The sequence below is a fragment of the Empidonax traillii genome, unplaced genomic scaffold (genome assembly GCF_003031625.1).
Source record: "Empidonax traillii isolate 1590-97213 ecotype Southwest subspecies unplaced genomic scaffold, ASM303162v1 scaffold481:size658601, whole genome shotgun sequence".
Lineage (NCBI taxonomy): Eukaryota > Metazoa > Chordata > Aves > Passeriformes > Tyrannidae > Empidonax > Empidonax traillii.
The window spans coordinates 600,118-621,506 of record NW_020955674.1 but is presented as its reverse complement, the minus strand read 5'-3'; the positions used below and the strand labels follow the sequence as shown (position 1 = coordinate 621,506).

The 21,389-nt window shown below is 39.8% G+C and overlaps 1 protein-coding gene across 4 annotated transcripts in view; it reads left to right on the top strand.

The window, feature by feature from the left end:
* Positions 1 to 450: 450 nt before the first annotated feature.
* Positions 451 to 21,389, top strand: part of VCL (vinculin) — a 60,977-nt gene continuing 40,038 nt past the window's right edge. The window contains exon 1 of one of the 4 annotated variants that reach the window (XM_027896117.1): positions 451 to 934. In XM_027896117.1, the coding sequence (XP_027751918.1) occupies positions 767 to 934 (168 nt within the window). In that variant the 5' untranslated portion in view covers positions 451 to 766. Of the gene's footprint in view, positions 935 to 16,919; positions 17,175 to 21,389 lie in introns of those variants that run through there. The other 3 variants (XM_027896113.1, XM_027896115.1, XM_027896116.1) reach the window with 3 other exon arrangements.

Here is a 21,389-nt window from a genome sequence, read left to right as displayed (position 1 = left end):
GCAACGCCTGGGGTCAGGGGCTGGGTCCAGTCCGGCCAGGGGCGTCACCTCATCCCGGCCGCCCCCGTGCCGGTGATGCCCAGCGCCACACGCCCGACCAGAAGGTCTCGCTCCGCCTCAGCCCGACGGAGCGAACTCGCGCTGGCGGGCGGGCGTGGCGCAGGAATCCCGGAATCCCACCGCCCCCCTCAGCCCCCGCTATCCCGGCACCCCGGCTTTAATCGTCTCCTTATATGGACACCAGAATGTCTGACGTCATCCCGACGCTGGGAAACCAGCGCCCGCGCAGCCAAGCTTGGTTGGGAAGGCGGGTGGTGCGGGAAAGGCGGGGGGCGGAGGGAGAAGGAGGCTCTGGAATGTTGATGGACGTGGCCTTTCGCCACTGGGAGCGGCGGCCCCGAGTCGGCCATTGGGCGAGGAGGGCGGGGGCGGGAGCGGCGGGAGGGGCCGCTTGTGGCGGTTCAAAAGCCGCCGCCTGGCTGGGGAGCGGCGCCAGTGCGGGGTGGGCGCTGCTGGGGGGAGGCAGGAGGGTAGCGAGTTCGAGTCCCGCCTCCGCGAGCCTGAGCCGGGAGCTGCTTCTCCGGGCTGCCGCACTCCGCTCCGGGGCGAGGGGAGGTCGGAGTAGTCGTTTGGTTTCCTCTCCTTCCTCGTTTCCCTCTTGGCGCGGAGGCCGCGGCTCTCGCTGTGGGGCGCCAGCTCTCAGGGACAGAGTTTGCCAGGAGTTTGTGCGGACTTCGGGCCCCGGCCCCCCCGCCCTGCCGCCGCCATGCCCGTCTTCCACACGCGCACCATCGAGAGCATCCTGGAGCCGGTGGCCCAGCAGATCTCCCACCTGGTCATCATGCATGAGGAGGGGGAGGTGGACGGCAAGGCCATCCCGGACCTCACCGCCCCCGTGTCGGCCGTGCAGGCCGCTGTCAGCAACCTGGTGCGGGTGAGTAGCGGCGGCCGGCGCCTCCTCCGCGCCTCCTCCTCCTCACGGAGCCACTTTGGCCGCCGTGGGCAACTTGGGAGCCCGCCTCGGGCGGTCGCGGACAGGTGAGCCGACCCTTGCCCCTTAAAGGACCGGCTCTCCGGCGGTGGTGGCCGGGAAGGGGTTAAGTTGGGAGGCTGCCTGGACCCTTGGAAGCCGGCTTGGGCTGTTCCCGCCCCGGCCGGCGAAGGAGCCGGGCGAGCCACACTGCAAAGCAGTGAGTTGTCCCAGCAGAGAGTTGTTCGCCGTGTCCGAGCCAAGAAGCCTTTGCCCACCTGAGGAGCGGCATCGCGTTAAAGTGCAGCAAAGCGCGCTGGTTGCTGCTCGTACCCGCCCCGAAACGCCTCACAGATGGTTCTGATACGCTGTGGGGTTCCTCGCTGCCTTGGAAACTCCTATTTTAAGTGTGTGCTTGGCGTGAGCCTATCCTAAGAAAAACCCCAAATCCCAGACTTTCGAGGCGTTTGGTTTTGATTGTTAATTTGCTGAAGGCTGGCCTGTCGTTATTAGTCCAGGAGTCGAGGCGGGACAGACCTGTGGTTTCCAGGCGAAGTCTGAAGTTGTAAATTATTCTTGTTATGTTGCCTCGAGTGTGAGTTACTGACGGCTGGTGGGAAGCTGAAATTCCACTCGAATCTCTCCATTTTTTGAGAGCAGCTATGCAGAGTATGTCTCTTTAAGATCTGAGCATCTGCAGTATGGACACTTCAGTTTGAGAAGTGCAAGTGATTAATACGACTGAAGTGTTTTACTTGTATTAGTACTTTTATAACCATCAAAAGAATAGCAAACTGTTGCAAGGCAGAAGTATTTTGATATAGAAAGTACTGTGATGTTACGTACTCTTTAATTGCATTTAGAATTACTTGGCAATACTTAACTGACACTTCTGTTAAGTTAATTTACACATACTGAATTAATTTTTGAACATCAGATGTTGCTTGCTCATTTTGAGTCCTGTAAAATTTTGAAGTAATTCATGGCAAGCAATACCCTTTGCCAGTAAACCTTACCTTAAAATGAGTAGCTATGTAGAGTTAAAGTACTGTGTCACTATTAACTGATGTACTAATGCACTGAAATCATGAGGCTTGTGGGTATAAGAAACTGTCAAGATGACTAATGTATGTGTTGTGTTTATCATCTTTTGGCTTGTAGTACTTGCTACTGCTAGAATAACTTGCCACTTTGATATTCTGCAGTTTACTGCAGTGTAACTGCATCTCTTCGTCCCCATGACTGTGAATTTTACAGGTTGTGCTGTCTGGAATACTTGTGCTTCCTGCTGACTTTAGCATAAACTCGTCTTATGTAGAACAATTGGTCTGCAGCAATGAACTGATGTAATAGGTGTATTGGCTGTGAGGGTGTGAAGCATGAGTGTATGAAATACTTTTCCTTGAAAGGAAGACTTTGGAATAACGCTTTGCTTCTCTGAGCTTAGCCTGTATCATTGGGTTGTGTGACTGTTTTTCCCCACCCCACGTTCCTCTCAAAAGAAACTTGATCTGATAAAGTCTCATTTATTGGAGAAATGCAGAAACAGAACTAGCTTCATTCTGCAGCTTGCTAATGCCTGCTCTTTTTTCATTTTGGACTGTTGTGGAAGCCTCTGGTTTTCTTTTCTTGCCTGCTAGTTAGATAAAAGAAAAGACTGTTGAATTATTTTTTTGTGTGTTAATTCACAAAGAGCAAATAGAAGTGATGTAATCTGAGGCAGTACTTACCAGGAAGATGCCCTGATCTGGTAGAATACAACTTTGACTACATTAGGAAAAATACAGAATTAAAGTTGTTTCCTATCTGGAGCTGTGTTTTCAGTGCATCATTCCAAGTGTAAATGGGATTTGTGAAACAGCAGTTTCACTGGAGCAGGAGTATTTATGCAAACAGGTTATGAAATTATGAACCTTCTGGTGTCATTGTAGGTGACAGCAAAGATGGAGTTGTCAGTGCAACCAAGAGAGTAATGCCAGCGAGCTGCCAGCTCGTTGTGTTGCTTGCTGTCTGCTCTGGGTTCTTCGTGTAGCGGGGCTATCACAAAGTCCATAAGGGGAAGTACTGACGAGCTGAGAATTTTTTAGTGATAAATTGTCACACGCAGCACCATTGTTTCCAGCTCCCCAGCCTACAGTAAGGACTCTACAGCTTGGAAAATGCAACATTTAATTGATTTAACTGTTGCATCTGTGAATAACTGCTGGCAGCAGTGTTTGAGGGCCTGAGACCTATTCTTGTGCAAGGGCTAGGAGATGTGCTGTGTGGGGAAATGGGTTAGGAAATGACTGTATGGCTATGAGGAAGGACCCGTGTGCAATAACTTATTTTGCTGGTGTTCCTGAGATGGAGTTACCACAATATTCTATACTCAAGACACAACAGAGGTGATAGATATGAGTCTTAATTTAAGACTATTAAATAAATTAAAAGGGAGACCTTCTCCTGAATACCTTGACTTGAGACATCTGTATGAGAACTCTTCCTTCAGTTTGCATTTAACATGCATTTCTGTACTTTCTGTGAAGTGTTTATGATGTATTTTAAGGTTTGCCTGAAGCCATCTTTAATTACAGGGGTATTTTAATGTAAAGTTTGCACACCCAGGAAGACCTACTGTAGAGATGCTTCCTTGTGAGAATGTAGTTGTAAAGTAATCCTGGTAATAAATAATAGAATCCTGGGTAATAAATAATAGAATTGTTGCAGTTAATGAAATAATTGAACATTTACAAGTTAGTCTTTCCCATAGTAAATACCGAAGAAATACTTGGTATTCTGTTTCCAATATGTGGGTTTGATTCTGCTGCATCTTGAATATTCTGTTAGGACATAGATTTTGCAGAACGATTCTCAAATTGTTTTAAGTATTTTGATGAGGTTTCTTAACTGTGAGATAAAGTACTTGTTGCCTGTGCAAGAATTCAGCATGTGGAGGGAGGTAAACATCAGAAGCTGTTTTGCACAGAAATAAGCTTTGACTGAAGCCAAGTATTTGAGGGAGAGACTTCAGATACCACAAGACTATTAATATATTAAATCTATTCTTTTTCAATGGAAAATCTTAGTTTTTATTGGCTTATATTTGTAGTGGATGTGTATCTCTTATGGGAAGGTTGGTGCTTGGTATTAGCTGAAGATGTGATGCTGTAAGTCAACAGAAGTGGTGCTGGTGATGGCAATAGTCAAGACTACCCCATGGGTAGGGAATAATTTTGAGCTTGCTAAATATAGTATTAGTTCAGTGGAGAGTGAAATGAAATTGAGTTCTAACTGGTCAAAGATCCTAGGGGAGAAATGAACCATGTGGTGGTTTTCTAGTTGTTTATTTATTGTTTTTTTTGTTTTGTTTTGTAGTTGTTTGGGGTTTTTTTCCTGTTTTTTAACATTCATCAGACTTTTAGCCTATTTTTAAAAGAGAGGTTTCTGTCAGATGACTAATGATGATGCAGAAATATTTAACCAATTGCACACACTATATAAATAGCTTCATTTCATGGAGGAGAAAAAACCCCTACTTTGCAACAGTGAATTTACAAGCATTTATGTTCAGACTAATGTTATATTATAGCCAAACAGAGAAAGTAAATTGTAGTCTGTTTTAAACTCCATTCACTTACTGCCTTGTATGGATTCTGGTGTTCTGTCAGTACAGGCATAGCCCACTCTGGTCCCTTCTCTGCTGTTTTGGACAGAATTGCTTCAGAGCAGCATTGCTGTTGCTGTGCCAAATACCAACAATACCATAGGTGAAGCTGCTGAGCTTGACAGAATGGGAAACAATTTTCTGCATGGAAATTAAGGTAACAGAACAGATTTGGGAAGTACACGTAATTTAAATACCGGAGTATTGGGTATTTGGGAAGTACACAATTTGAATGCTGGAGCAGGCTCAGCAGCTCAAGGAGGTCTTGGTTTTTCAGAGTCCAGGTTGTTCAGCCAGGTCAATGGGTTAAAAGATCTGATCTGCTTTATCTTAGACCCTTTGCCTGACCAGTTACCCTGTTTTCATGTCCTTAATTTTTATGGAGTTTGAGGCATCTGAGCAAAGTGATACTACTGTGGAATGCTCATAATGAAAAATTAAGGACATGGTAACAAATGAAGTGACTGAGATCTTTCAGAACAGACTTCTGCTCTTGAAAAACGGTGCTTGTGTAGTTGATAGTGCAGCTTCTGCCTTTCCATCCTCTGTGCTATAGGTGCTGTATTTCTGTATGTGAGTCTATGTTTCACAAGTGTCTACATGCATCCAGTTTCTCTTTACATTACTTTTTAAAGGGGAAAAATTCCTTTGCTCTCTATTAAATTGTTACTCATGTTTCTCAAGAATGTATTGTTGTTGGATACTGTGATATGCCTTTATTTACCACCTGATATTTGGAGGCTTATGGAAGAGTACTGATATATTTCTCCATCTCAGTTACTAACTGTAATTAGCAGCTCAGAGTAATCATGAGGAAGGGTCTCTTAGATTATAAATATCCTGTCTCATAGTCATGGTTTATCAGATGTTTCCTCTAAGTAGAGCTGGGCCAAGCACTATTTTAAAATGTAAATAAACACAGTCTAGAGTAAGATTAAGCTTAATTGGAGGTTGTGCTCAATGAGAACAAGACCCTATAGCACTGGATCAGTCAGTCATTTGTGTCTGAGGTTTTCGTCACTTGCTAAAGTTGTAAGGTCAGTCTCTTTAAACTACCATCAGCTGAAGCCCACCCCATCTAAGCACAATTAAACCCACCCAGATAACTCTTAAAACAGGTGAAACTTGATACCAGTACTTAGGCAGTGACGTAAAGTTTAAACTAAACAAAAAAGTTAATTGTAAGAGTTGCATTTAGTGTAGCTGTGTAGCAGCTATCTTATCTCATCCTAGCAGATGAAGTAGCAATCACCTGAAGCCATTGGCATGTTTTGACTGCATAACACGGGCCTCTCTCAGGTGAAAAGTTGGCTGGGATTATAGGGCCATGTGGAAAGCACTGCACATTTTCCCTGGACAAACTGTGAATGTCTGCTAATGCCTGCAAATCACCAGCTTGGAAATCATCTATTTAACTTGTGAAAAATGCAGCCTGCCTTGAAATCATTGTCATGATTGCAGCAAAATTCAAATACATGGATAAACACCTAGAATGAGGAGAAATGGTTTGACTGTTGTGGACAGTGGATAATAAAACAGCTTTATCGTCCCTAAATTTTCTTTTGGCATAGCTGACTTGCCTGTAACCCTGGGTCCACAAGGCAGGAGGGAGTTTTTGTGAGCAGCCTAATGTTTCTCTCTTTTGAGGGAAAAATTAGCTTATAATATTTATGTGTCTTGGAAAACGATGGAGAAAGGAAAAAGATAAACTTCTTTTTTCTTGCAGAATTTTCCATGCAGTGCAAAACATGGCTCTCAAGGGAGTTGTAGTTGCTGCGTTTTTTTTAACTGATGTTTATAACTTACCATGGGATATGTACAGATCTGTGCCTTCCCATCTCCAGTTTATTATATTGTTACGTTTTGAAGCTCAGACGGTCACTGGAGCAGCTCATCTGAACTCTACAGAACTCAGACTTAATGACAAGTGAATGAGAGTACCAGAATAGGCCTGATGAGCTCATGAGAGAGTATTTTCATTACAGGTCTTCAGGTCTTATGTATGTGTAGTAGAAAACTGTGATTAGTGTTTTATAAATAAGTTTCCTTCTCTTTTTGAAATACAACATCCTGCTTCAATGTACCAGCAATTTCAACAGGGATCATATGCCATATTTTCAACAGGGATCATTTGCCATATTGTGGGAACTGTGGCTATATGCTCTGAGAAAGTGGATAAACCTCATTAGGGTGTGTGTATGGGAGGGACTGGGAGAAGAGTGATTAATCAGACAGAAAGCAACTTGGTAATAACAAAAGCACATAAACTTTTTTCTTGCTTTTATCTGTTAGGAATTATCTTTACACAAGTGATAAATTAGATTCTGATTTGAATGGAATCATTTCTTTGTTCTGTTATTGTGTTTGGATACTTAATTTATACCAGTCTCTTCCATCAGCTTTAAAAGGGATCTTTTGTTCTTTCTTCCTATAAATGTGCATAGAGATGGTGAATGCCTCCGTTAGTAATTACATGCAGCTTGCTTTTTGAGCATATAAACAGAATATTATTGTGGAATGGATAGCCTTAAAGTGGCAGTTGGACTAAAAAGTTACATATGCCAAGAATCTGGAGGATACCACTCCTGCACTGGAAAACTTAATATATGCTTTCTGCTGTGTGAGCAGATTACACCAGTGTAGGAGGAGTTGCTAAACCCATATTAAGTGCCAGAGTTTTTAGCAGTTTATTCTTCCTTATGTCTTGTAACTTTATGGTGTGATGTAGCTGTGCTTTGAAACAAGAAGATACTTTTCTCCACACAGTGGTATTAGGGTATTGGACTGTAGACATGGAATTTCTTTTAGAGGTTAATAAAAAAAATGAAACCAAACAAAGCATAGTTCAGGAATGTGTAGCTTCAGAACATTAGTGGAGTAATGTACAGGTGTTTTCCCCTTCCCAATATAGTTGAAATTTGGACTGATGAAACAAATCTTAGAGAGGATTTGGGTGGAGGTGGATCCAAGCAGTGGTTTTAAAGAGGCATTAGCAAATGTGTTCTTAATTCTAGTTACTGGAAATGATGCCAGTTTTCCAAAGGAGAAGATAGGTCAGTCTTAATCAGTTCTTGCCTTTGAGTGCTCCTTAATTTTGGTAGTGGCTTCGCATATAGCAAAGATGGGCTTTTTATCCCTCCCTCTCTGTTGTACAGCTTGTGTGTGTTGTTCCTAAGCTCTTGTTTCTGACTGCATTGTCTTACTAAGTTTTCTTGCCTTTATATTTTTTCTCCTTCAATATGAAGACAAAGTATCTACTGTTAGAAATGACAGCAGAAGATTGATATTACTCACACTGAAAAGCAAGTCAGACTGGCAAATTAAACTTTAAGAAACATTGCAATGTAATTTTTTTTCTTTGTTGACACTATTTATGTTCTATCACTTGGTCAGTCAAATGATATCACAAGCAGTTCTTGATACAGAACTTGCCTCTGCAGCCATGGTTCGTAATTTCTGCAAAGTGATTACTTTCCTGACATTTATCTTTAAACACAACAATAGAAGCAGTGTTACTGAATTTGACAGTTGTTGTGAGTTTGCTCTGGGCCGAGTGCTTTTGGTAACTATATAACTGTTAAAGGCTTATCCACTAAATTAATTGTAATCTTCAATCGACTTGTGTTGATGGGTGGAAACAGACCACAGTGGATATTGCAGCTATCTGGATTTCAGAAGATACTTTGTGAATACAAGATGACTTGCTGCATGGGAAGATGAAGAAATAAAGGCTGAAACTTTTCAGTTATAAATACTTCCCCAGTAAGTATCTCTTCAAAACACAACCCTAGAATCCTAACCTCTCAAAACCAATTGCATTGGGAATGGGAGGCATGACCCTAAGTGCATAATATTTGGTGGTAGGTCTGGTTCGTCTCTGTAGTAATTTCAGGTCCTAGTGAATCTCTGAAAATAAAAACTGGCTAGAGAATCAGTAGAGAGCAAACCTTCCCTTTGCTTACTTGGCGTAATAATTAAAGTGTACTAAGTATGACTCCCTATCCTGAGACTAGAACCAAAGTTTTGTGTCAAAATACACTGAACTCACTTTGGAACAAATCTCTTATTCAGAAGTAAATACTGTTCTGATGCTTCAGAATAGCTATTGACAGCATGAATAATAAACAATGGACACAATACCAGCTAATGAAAGGAGAAAGAAGACCAGAACCTCTTCATTATCAAAGGCTTTCCACAGTGACTGTAACTCTCAGCTCATTGACTCTTAGTTGATAATGATTTCTAACTCCTCCTCTCACTGAGAAAACATGTTGGAACAGTTTTCCAGTATCCTGACTTCATGGGTAGGGTAGGAAACTGATGATTCATGGCAGGTTTCTCCAGTGAGGAGTGGAGAAAAGAAACAAGCTGTTTATCTTGGTGTTGGCCTAGGATACTTATGAAGAGACGTATTGTAATAATGCTGCGTTGCATTTTCCATCAATGATTACACCCACAGAATAACAAATGTAACTTGGTCTTCTTTCACCAAATAAAAATTTTCCTTGTGCCAAACTCTAAGTGCATCTTGGGGACCTGGGATTGCTGAAGACAGATATTCTGAGAAAAGACTGAGGTAAATAAGGTTTTGAGTACCTCCTCTTTTTCTGTGTTGTGGTCACAGCTCCCTCCCTTCACCCCCATTCCACAGTAGGCCCACATTTTACCAAGTCTTTGTTATTGCTGTATTTACACAAGCATTTTTATTTGTTGTCTTTCATGCCTCTCACTAGATTCAACTTTAGGTAGACTTTGTGATGGACCTCAACCCTGCATGCTCAGCTACTGTGTCTTCATTCTTCCTGGCAGGAATGTTCTGTTCATCCATGCAGGCCTCCTGCCACGTTTGCTTGTCTTCCTGCTCATCAGTGACCTATCCTTGGGCTTGGAGTAGGTGATCCTTGAAAATCAACCAGCTTTCCAGAACTTCTCTTTATTCTAAGACTGTATCCCATGTGATTTCTCCAGTTAGGTCCCTGAAGAGACTAAATAGTGTTCTGAAGCTCAGAGTCTGATTTGTTAGTTTCTTCCTTTCAGGATCCTTAATTCCACCATCTAATGGTCACTGCATCTGGCACTTGGATTCCTGGATGATTTTTATCCTGTTTCTAACAGCAGAGTGCCTCCTACCTTTAGCTCCTCAATCTGTATCTACGAATGAGAGAGGGTAATTAGATCCTTTCAGTCTGTGAAATGAAAAATACAGGCAAGCGGTTTTCTTATTAAACTGTTGCATTTTGTGATGGCCTAAAAAGGTTTGACTTTAGCAAGTATCATCCTTAATCCTTGTTCTCAGGTATATATAATGCATAAATAAAAAATAACAGAACTGAAAAAGTACAGCTTTGGTTAGCTTTATAAGCTTCATGCTCACATAGCTTCATGTGTGCAGTTTAAAATGTTAGGGTTTGTTGCAGCTGTTCTGGTCTCATTGCTCAGTGTTTTTCTGTTTATGGGAATAGTAAAATGCAATGGTATTCAATTGGAACTGCATTTTAGTAGCTGAGTGTTAGCATAAACTAGACACTCCTTAATTACCATAGCTAATGGTGGTAGAAATAACGGTGGTTATTTCTGCAATGCCTGAGCTGGTGGGAGGCACTGCGGTCACCTTAGCTAAGTCACTGTATGATGGCAGACAGTAATGACTGTTCTCAGCCTTTCTTTTTTAACAGGTGCATCAAAAGGTGTTTGTTAAAGGCTGAGCCAGGAAAGTTCCATATGAACTTCCTTGCCTGTTCTGGTCCTTCAGCCATTTTCTGGCTATCAGCTCTCCAGTTTCGGACTCTTCCGGTCAAGCAGGGAAGATGTTACAAGCTGTCATCTGGAACCTCAGTTATTTCAGCTGAGATGCTTCCTCTGCTATCTTCAAACCTTCTCCTGAATTTGAAAGAGGCTGCATATTGCAACTGTTTTTGAGGGAAGCATTAATAAAACTTTTTTTTTTTTTTTTTGTAATGCAGACTTTGTTTTGTTTGCCTGCAGAAACAGACTTCAAGGAGACTGATAGTCAGTGCATGTGAGACACAGATAACTTGTAAATTTCAAGAGTTTTTGGGTGGATTTGGTTCCTGGTGGCCACAAACCCAGTTACAATTAGAACAAATGGACTTATTATAAATGAGTATAATACCTGTGTGTGCATAGGCAAAGAATGGTTAAACTGCTTAAAATGGTCTATAGTAGTACATAACTGAAGGAAACAATTAATGCAGAGTTTTAGTTGTATGCAGGCTGGTATGTTCAGCCTTCCAGTTTAAACTCTGGAACCCTTGTCAGTTGTTAACATACATGCATGTAATCATCTCACTTAGGAGGGGTTTTGAATACTGGAGTGTGTGATACACTGAGTATTTATCTAAAGAGTTATCACTGTAAAAAAAAATTTGCTATGTCAAACATATAGCTAGAAGTTACTGGAAGTTCACTTGCTTTTGTGTGTCTGTTTTCTATTAAAATCACAGGGTTTTTTGTAACTTGGTTCGAGATTGATCACAAAAGCTGTTTCACATTTCAACCTCTGAATGTGTATACAGGTGTCTATATATCCTTCCCCTAAGTTTTCAATAGTTTATTTGGTCACAAACCCATTCAATACTTGAAATAAAACTTAGTATCAAGTGTAAAAGCACTTTCTCAAATTACTGCATAACTCTTATAAATTTTTAGGTGAGATATTAAACTGAGTAGTGTTTAGACTACACTAAAAAAAATCACTCTCATGATCCTAGCTGTCTCTGCAGCTTTTGCAGCACAATAGTTGTGCTGAATTACTGAGATGAACAAATGAGGTTTCTCTCGAACTACAGAGAAGTAGCAAAAAGGTCACTTTTTATTTAGCTTGCCCTGATATAATGACAAAAATGGATTGTGAAGGGCTGGTAACTGCCAAACCACTGACTTATCTGTAGCAAGTGATGTGCTATTTGAGTCTCTGCTACGCCTATAAAATGTTCCCCTTTTCTCAAAAAATTGAAGGGTGTGGTGTGGAAACCTCAGTGAATTTTAGGGGGTTACTGAAGTTTGACTTCATTTTTTCTCCAAGGACAAAAAATGTAATGGGATGGCATTTCTTTGATTTCTCCTCAGTTAATGCTGGAGAAAACCTGCATTCCTCATCTCTCTGATTAGATTCCACTGGCATTTGACCTGTCAGACCAGCTGAGCCCAGCCCACCCCCCATGCACCGGAATGGAATGTATTTTTTCAGTTGATCTGATTTTTTTTTTGTTCCCTCCCCCCGCTTCCCAGCAATTTGGAGTGGGATGAGCTCGTGGGGGTGCGGGTATAACTGTAAGAGCTGGCCCATTCTCTGATCACTCAGTACAATGCTAAAGATACTTGTGACCCTGAAGTGATTATGAACTGCTACAAAGTGGTGTGGCAGATTTTTACATAGTTGTCTTGCACTTTTATTGTGGCAAAGAGCAAACTTTTGTGTACCTGGCTTAGTTTTCAGCATCACCAAAGTATTTATAACTAACTTGGTTACCGTGTGGCAGTGGAGGTAGTAAGGCATTTGTAAACTTGATGAATCTGGCATTTGCTCTCACAACTGAGTACAATTCCTTTCTTCAGACAGGTTTTACTATTGGTTTGTTAGCTGGCCTAAAACGTTGTATTTCTATTTAATATAGAATAATGATTGTTCAGAAGAGTGGTTCTCTTCTGTTCCATTGCTGTTAAACTTGGAGCAACTTCCTCAAATAGGACAAAATGTTGGGAAGAAGTGTAGTTTCCTGTTATAGGAGTTGCTTTTAGTTTGATTTTCAGCAATGCTGATGTTTTTCTTCTCAACCACATTATTACACAGGTACTGTAACTTCATCTGTACTTCACAAAGATTTAAAGGCTTTTTTGTTGCTGTCTATTAAACTTGTAAGAGGATTCTAACTGTTAGAAATGGGTGGTCCTTTGATAAATGTGGAGTTGATTCGACAACATTCTTGTAATGTGACACAGCAGTGTTTTACTGTTAAATGTGAACTGGATAATAGCATGTACAGCGCCTGGCACAATGGAGCTCTGAAATGCTAAGAAATTGTAGTGGGAAAAAAAAAGCTCTTGTTTTAAAGGAGTTGGACTTTCTGATATCTCCATGATTAAGTGTCAAATTTAAAGGTTAGTTTTTAAGACAAGTTTATAGAGGCTTTGCTTCTCTACAGCTTCCGAACTAACAGTGACTGGGATTATTCCTGTTGTATGCAAGAGGTGAACCCAGGCTTTGACCAGCTCTGCCAATCACAAGAACTTAATGAAAGAAGTAGTTTTGGCCTAGATATTTTGTATGGCACTGGACTGTAACATTCAAGTTGCATGCTTATATTTCCTAACTTTGTCATGCCTTCAACTGAGAATTTAGTGTAACTCTAACATGACGCTACTACTGATGAAGTCTGTCCGTCCCATCAAGCTGCCTACAGTAATAGAGCCAAACAAATCCATTGGTATAAAGAAAACTGCCACAGATTTCAGTATTATGTGAACTAAGCCTTTCAGTAGAGACTGCAAGGGTAGATATAATGCTTTCATAATGCTTTAATTGGGTGAACATAGAGAAGTATAGTGTAATGCATAATAATGTTAGTCCGAAATACTCTTTTAGGAGTAGGGCAGCTTCAACACTGATTTGGGTGAAAATAGGTTTTAATGGCTCAGTGTTGACTGTTAAAGCGGCTAAGAGTATAAATTCTACCTTAGATACCTGGAAAATGATAATTGTTCTGAGCAAGGAATTAGGTCTGCAGAATGAATTAAAAATCCTCAAAAGAATCAGTGAGAACTAGGAATTGGATTATATCACTCTTACTGATTGTCAACCTTTAGTAGAATGTTTTGACTACACTGGTAACATTTACTGTTATGCCATAGTTTATTAGCTTTTACGACAACAACAAAAACAAACTCTTAATGTCTTAAAAATTTTTTTTTCAGTGTGAGTCTAAAAAATCAGTAGCAAATGCTATTGAAAGTAGTTGTTTTTAAAGCTTTATTACATGTGATAGTGGTTTATGTGACCATATAGTAAGCTTCAGATTTGTTAAAAACTAATTTTAACAGCTGAATAAATCTTTATCTAACTTGGAATTAATGCTGGATCAGACACTACCTAATTTGACTTTTAATATCCTCTATCAGTTATTTCTGCTGAGTGGTTGCTTTTTTATAGTTTGCAAATTCGTTGTTGTGACTGCACAAAAGTGGGTCATCTTCTACGTGCTGAATTCCTTGTAGAACTGGTATAAGTGGTCATGAGCATTGAAATCAAAATCAAACTGGAAAATAATCACATGATATCAAGTATCTGACACACTTATATTTTTAATGGTACTGTGAATGAGCACTGTCCCTTGGAAAACAGCCTACCATTTCTAGTTACAGTCTCTTTAATGTAACTGGATATTGTTGTGGCTAATTGAAAGATCACATTGGACATGTGAGCAATGATTTACACCATGAACTTACTGTACACTAGAATTAACTCTTAGCCAAGTAAAGTAAGACTCTTATGAAGGACAGATTGTCCAGTATGCCTCAGAAGGTGGATAATTGCCATAAAACACCATGTAGTTCATACCTTGCTGGTGAAGCTGCATTTGCTGTGGCAGGGTTTATGCCAAAAGATGAAGTTGGAGAGTTTCTGTTGCTTCAGGTATTTATTAGTGAGTACATGAAGATATTTTTAATATAATATTATAAACTCAGTGAAAAATATTACTTTATCAATAAAGGAATTTTAAAGGTAAGTACTTTTTTTTCTTTCTCATGCTTATATATTTTGTCTTCCTGCAGGCAACTGTTGCTGCTATGAGCTTAGAAAAACAATCTGTGCTCTGGAACCACTGATGCTCTAGGAGAGAGAGCTGATAAGGGAAGTGATGCTGCCCTTTCTCAAAAAGAGAGAAAAATCAGTGTTCAACAGTCTGATATTCAGAAGTCGGTACAAGTTTGTATATAACAACTAGAAGATACTAAAATTCAGTGCCTGCTACGGCACCGATATGAAAACTGTACCCCTGTACTTTTTCAGTTGGGGTATATTAAAATGCCTCATTTAGGTAACAAAACCTGCCAATTTAGCAGAGTTTTCAAAAATTAAAATGGATTATTAAAAATAGTAACAGATCTTTTGTTTAACTAAATAGCAAAAGGAAATTAAGACATTTATATTGGGCATCTGCCTTATACCTGATTTAGTCAGTTACTTCTTGAGTAACTTTCAGAGAAAGAAAGAAATTGCTCTACTGTTCTGCATTTGAAAGTTATTCAAGAAGTAACAGAGAGCACATAATATTTTGTCTTTGTTTTTTTCAACTTTTTTAATATTTTCTGTGCCAACACATGTTTAAGTGGAATACTAATGTAATATTATTGTTATGGAGACCACAGCACAACTTAGTTTGTCATGCTGATGATGAAAAACATGTCCTGGAGAGAAAGTCAGTTACTACCTATATGCAACCGTAGCTTGGGTTGGTTTAGAGACTCTGCAGTACAATATTTATCTGTATTAGAAACACAGATTCTCACAGGCATCTCTGCTGTATTTGGAACCAAGTCTTTCTTCTGCTTGATATGATCTATGCACTTCCTATGGGGAGACGTTTTACTATTACTCTGTTACTAACAGGGCCAAAAAGCCATAAGATTAAGTAAACTTTCTAAATGCTTCTACTTGACTTAACACTGGGAAGGCTGGGAGGACAGGATGCATCTCAGTTACTGGGACAGGAGGGAGATCCTTAAAACCCAAATCCTCTCCAACATGCAGATATCAGCAGATTGTCAAAGATGGTGTAAATCTACCAGCAGAATCATGGTGTTTGGTTTCTTGTTTTTCAGACAGACATCTGAGTAATGAGAAAATTTAACTCTAAAATCATGTGTTATTTTTCAGTACAGTACTAAATCTAAATCTTGCTGGATAGGTATACATCTTAAGAGGTGCTCTGAAAATAGTGGTTCACAGATCTGGGTATATGGAAATGAACTGTAAGAGCTTGTGGAGCCTGCATGCTATTTGGTATATGTGCTGTTCTTCTTTTGACTTTCTTGTAAGGTAAAGGTAGTTAGTTGCAACTGTCAGCCTCATTTGTAGACTAGGGTTGCTGCATCTTTTTTTTTTCTGGTGAGTTTTGTATATGCCCAAAGGTAAGAGATGACTTAAGTTCTTGGACTGAAGTGGAATGGTAATGTCCTACAGTAGTTTTAATTGAAGTGCTGGTTTGGAAGACAAAACTCTTCTCTTGAATAAAAACTAATTTCCAAATTACAATAATACTGTAAAAGTCTCACATAATCATTATGTGTTTGTTTCCCTCCTGTTAAGCTAATCCTGTAATTAGCCAAACCATCCAGACCTCAGCTCTGTGCTGTAACAGATTTAGTAGATAATAGCACCATGAATAAGTATTTTGGTACCCAAATGATGTCACTTTGTTTTCCATATGGTTCTTGTTTCATAGTTCTGTATTTTACTTGGATAGCAAGATTTTTTTAACCTCAAGCCAATTAAATTTTTCTTAATCACCAATGTAAAGAGGTAGGTCAGTTTGCTGCTATTGGGGACCAGATGGCTGGAGTGTTCTAATTTACTTGCCAGATGACTTTGAAATTGTACCTTGCTATGCCTGGAATGCAGTCTCCAGGGCAATCATCAGAAAACCAGGGGTCTGTGTACAGCCTCTGTGCTAACTGAAAGACCAAGAGGCTCTGATTCACCAGTCTCTTCACTTTCACGCCTGGCTTCGAGGAAAAGTCGTGACTGATGTCACTGGTGGTATATCTGCATTGTTCATTTGGTGTAAACTAAAAGCAGGAAGTGAATTTAGCTGCATGTTTCCTTGGACTTATTTTTCAGTCTCTAATTGCATTGGCTTGTTCCCCTACAGAGAAGCAGAAAAACCTGAAACTTCTTAAACCAATGTTGAACTCGCTAATTGCAAGTGATATATCAATCACACTACTAATTCAAAGCAAGATGAGTAGAATGATGAAGAAACTGGAAATTTGCTTTAAATGCATCTGAGAGCCTTTAAATGAACAACAAAAGTTTGTGTTAAAAAAAAGCTATAGCTTAAGACTCACTTTTTTCAGTCTTATTGAATGAGAAGGATTAAATTGTGAAGGAGTGACCCCTAAACCTGTTCTCTTTGATTTTTCTAAAACCATCTAAAATTACCTTTTTTTTTCTGTTCACAGTTTGTAGGAATTATGTCTTTACTGCAAGCTGTTTACATATGATATTATTTGAGTGACTTGTAAAATTTAGATGAGACTAAGAAGTTTCATGATGTACCCCAAAGCTGTTTGACTTGCATCTGACAAAGTTTGATGCTGGGCTGCTATGCCAGGATGTATGCAAGTCTGTTATGTCGTCTTTGCCATATGGATTATGGTAGCTAAGGGTAAGGGCATGATAAAAACAGCTCCAACAGCTGTATTTCTAAAAAGGCTGAGAGAAATAGATTGAAATGCCAACAACTGGATCTACTTCACAGTGTAAATAAAACCAGAATGGGGGTTGCAATCAAAATACTGTGAGTGACATGAACAAAGGTAAACAGCCAAGTCCTGTTTGGTTTTGTTTGGGATTTTTGGGGGGGTTTTTGGGGGTTTTTTTTGCTGCCAGGGCTCCTTCCCAACATCTTTCCATGTAACTGGGCTCCAATGACCAGTTTCACAAAAGGAAAACCAAACAATTGTGAAGTACTTACTGAACCCTTACCGCTTCTGAACCACCTGAACTAAAGTGCCTCTGGAATCACTGCAGGATAAAGGCCCAGATTTCTAGGCCTTCAAGAGACAAGCCTTGTGTGGAGGGGTGAACTCTGAAAGTCATAGGATTCACAGCTGGATGCTATTAATTTCAGTCATCACTTTCCATACGATGTAGTGTGCAAGTATGTAACCTGAATTCAAAGTGCTTTCATGAAGATTTCATTCTGTCTGCCCATGCTGTGTTTTTTAGTCTGGACTGAAATGTATATTAAGGAGTAAGCATAAATTTGGTGTAAGTTTGGCTTGCTTTTAGCTCTACTTGATACCTTGTACATAGTCATGAGATCTAGGCCAGTTTTACTTTGTTAAAATGCAGGATGTAGGGAAAGCACTGGCAACTCCTTTTTGAGATGGATTCTAGGAATGGCTCTGCAGTGTAGATGCTGTTGTTGCTGTAGAGTTAAAGCAAGTATGGAAGTTTATGTTTTCAGGACAGACATTTAAAGAAATTGGGAAAGTATTTGCAGGGAACTTGATGGAACTGCACTGGTGTATAACACATTTTTGTGAGATTTAATACTCCTGTTGCTGTCATGATCCTTCCTGAAAGCTTACAAAACATGGAAGAATGCCTAAGCCATCAACTGGATTTTTATGTGAGATGTCTTATGGTAAAATTGCTTTTACAGCATACAAACTAGATCACTTTGTGTGGCACTTGGATTTGTCAAGAAAAACTCATACCAGAGCTTATTTCTTGGGGGAAATGGGGGGCTCTGCTAGTGTAATAGCCAGGGCTGTTATGTGTTCACTGGATGATGATGAGGGGGGAATACTTTTAGGCTCCTTGTAAAAGGACAGATGTTTTAAATTAGCTTCTGGAACACTGCAAGAACTAATTCTTCTAAGGTCATCTTCCCTTTTAACAGGGGAAATCATATAAGCTGCAAGGAAAATTTCATTTCCAGCATTTGGCAAATTGTCAAACTGGTATTGTCAATATAGACATTCAGAAGAATCTTTATTTAAAAAAAATGTAATGACCCTCAAACAATAAATTTTGGACTCTCATCTTAAATATTTGTGGTTTATTTGATATGATACATGCAGTTTGTACTTTGAAACTTGTAGAGGTAAAAAAGACCTAGATATTATTGGATGCTTGTGGTGTTTTTGTTTAAATGAGCTCTTATAGAATTACAGAAGCTGAAGCTATTTCCCCTTCTCACTGAACAGCTGTTTGCTATATGCAGCAGGCTAAAAAAAAGTGGGAAAGGGACCTTGTGGGGTGCTCTTGTCTTGTCTTTCCTGCAGTAGAAGCAAATATGACAAAGCTGCAAAACTAGCTAAAAAGAAAAAACTCAACCTGATGAAAAAGTTTTCCTCTTTCTTTTCCATGGAGAAAATACTCCCCATAAGGAAGCTTAAAGCATACTGATCTACTCCTCAATGGTAAGTAGGAGTGCATGAGACCTACAAGCAATGTTAAAAGCCAACAGTGGCGGGAGATCTCAGTCTCTTCTGCTGTGTATAGCTACATTGCTATGGGGTTGTTTAGTGGCCATATATACCCTCTGACTTTTGTGTGTCCCATTTCCTTTAAATTTCTTGACTTGACTGTCTCTTGTTCCCTCTTTTTTGAGCAGGGAGCTAGTGGAAAAACAGCTCAGTCTTTTTTCAACTGATTTGCTTTGTAATCTCCCTGAGAGTATGGAAATTAATATGGATGGGTAGAAGTTGTAACTGTGCCATTGTCTCAGTAAGGTTTGCTTGAGAGTTTCCCTTACTCTGTAAGGTACAGTGTTGGAGTTATCCCTTTACTGTGTTAGCCAGGGCAGTTTCTTTGGAACCATGAGTCATTACCACTTCAGCATTATGTAAAAGCAGAAGCTTCTATATCATGGGGACTGTCGCTTACCAGTTAGTTAAGGAAAGATTATTTTAGGAGGTAATAATATCTGAAACCTAAGTAGGAATCCTGTTGTTTTTTCCACATGTGTACTGCTGGATAGAAATAAAATGCGTGATTCTCATATGGTAGTTTTGTATTAGTGTGAAGCCTGACAAGCCTTCCATCTGAAATAAGGAATGTGTAGATGCTGCATCTTCAAGGAGAAAACTCTTCCTATGCTTGGTACTACAGTGTGGAGAAGGTAGAGCTTGAGTGGTTCTCTACTTTGTGTTACACTGTACTGTGTCCAAAAATTGCTTAGGCCATGTAAACTCTGAAGAAACAGGATCTTTCGAAAACTAACACAACAACAACAAAAACCCCTAACCACAATGCTAGAAAAGAAAACCCACTAAACTCTTCTGAGGTTATAGATTTCTAGTAATGACTGTGGCTTCATGTTTTGAGACTTTGCCTATTAAATGTCATGTGGAGTACATTTTGTTCTTTATGTGCCATCTCTATATCTCAGCCACAAATGCAAAGAACAACTTCTGGAAAGGTGAAGTAAGAGCTGTGTATATAGGAAACGTTTTCCTTGGAGGAACAAGGTTTTATATCTAAACAGATTCAGGGAGTGCAGGCTGAATTGGTGTCTAAAATAAGGTTGAAAGTCTTTTTTACTAGAAAAGTAGTAGACTTTTTTAATTGAGGCATCATGGGAACTGCTGGAAATCTTGTCCTGTCTCTGTGCTATACAGTGCTTAGAATATGGATGGGCTTGGAAGAGAAATGTTGTTGGAGGTTAGGGCAATTTTTTGAGGTTAAAACTTGCCACAAAAAAACCCCAATCAAAATGGGAGTGGACTCATATCCTGTATGTTACATTCATTTGAAGACCAAAGATCCTAGGTAGTTATAGCAAAGAATGTCTAAATACATGTATGTATAAATATAAAAAGTAGGTGTATCTGTGGATACTTAGCTGATAATGCTTCCTTGAATAGTAAACCTAGATCTACCTTTTGATAGACTTATGCTTTCCAGACCGAATACCAAGCTGCTTTTTGTATGGTCTCATAAAACTAGGAGTAAAAAAACACCAAGCATCAAGTGTAACTTGCGCAGAAGTTTTTTCTCGGTTGCTCCTGACTTATCAATGTAAAATAACAACAAAGATCGCTACAATGGCCTTCAATGTGAAGTGCCCCACCACATTGTAAACTTTATTTTTTTGCATTCTTTAAAAATTTCACATCTTCAAATGTATTTTTTCAATATACTGAACTATATGCAGATTGGTACAGCTGCAAGAAAAATCTTGAAGGCGTGGTTCTTGAAAATAAAATATTGCTCTTCATTTTCACCTGGTGACAGTCCTTTTTGTGAACAGTGTGTAATCTAAAGTTAACACGAGTTACTCTGCTTTTGTGTCATCTTGATCATGCATATATGCATACATGCATACAAACTTATGAGAAATACAAATGATGTTTTTCATGAGTGCAATGGAAATAATCAGAACAAAGCAGACACACCTCCTGGTGGGTCATGTAACCCTGTCTCAGGAAGTGGGGCATGAGATCCATTTGGAATCCTGCTTCTGAGGCATTGCCGTGAAGTTTGGGAGTCAAAGCAACACTGCAGTGCTGTGCATGAGGAGGGAGCAGGGTTGTTGGTGAGCCTACACTGAACACAAGAAACAGAAACCTACCATAAAATTCAAGGCCTTTAACTTATTTTTTGCTCTTCCTTTACTTCTAAGTAACTATGTGACTAATTGTGAGTGTAGTACTAGTATGTATAAAAAAAAAAAAAAATTAGGCTAGGCTGAATCTGTGAAGCAAATAGAATACTAGGACCAATGTACTTCTGTAAAGTTCCTCTGAAAAGAACCAGACCAGGGAGACAGGGTTTTTGGCAAGCAGCAAAAATTTGCAAGGAAATGGTGCTTTTGGAAGGCTGTGCAGAATTAGAATTGGCAAGTGCTGTGCATACTGACACACTACATCTTCTGTCAAAAACCAGCAAATCCTTAAACACCAGCTGATCAGGGATTTTCAGGGCTATCTTGTCAGCTTGAGCAGGTCTGGCAGCTCTTAACACAAAATAGCGTCTGGGTTAAAGACCTTCTGCTTTGTGATGCCTTTGTGAATAGCTTA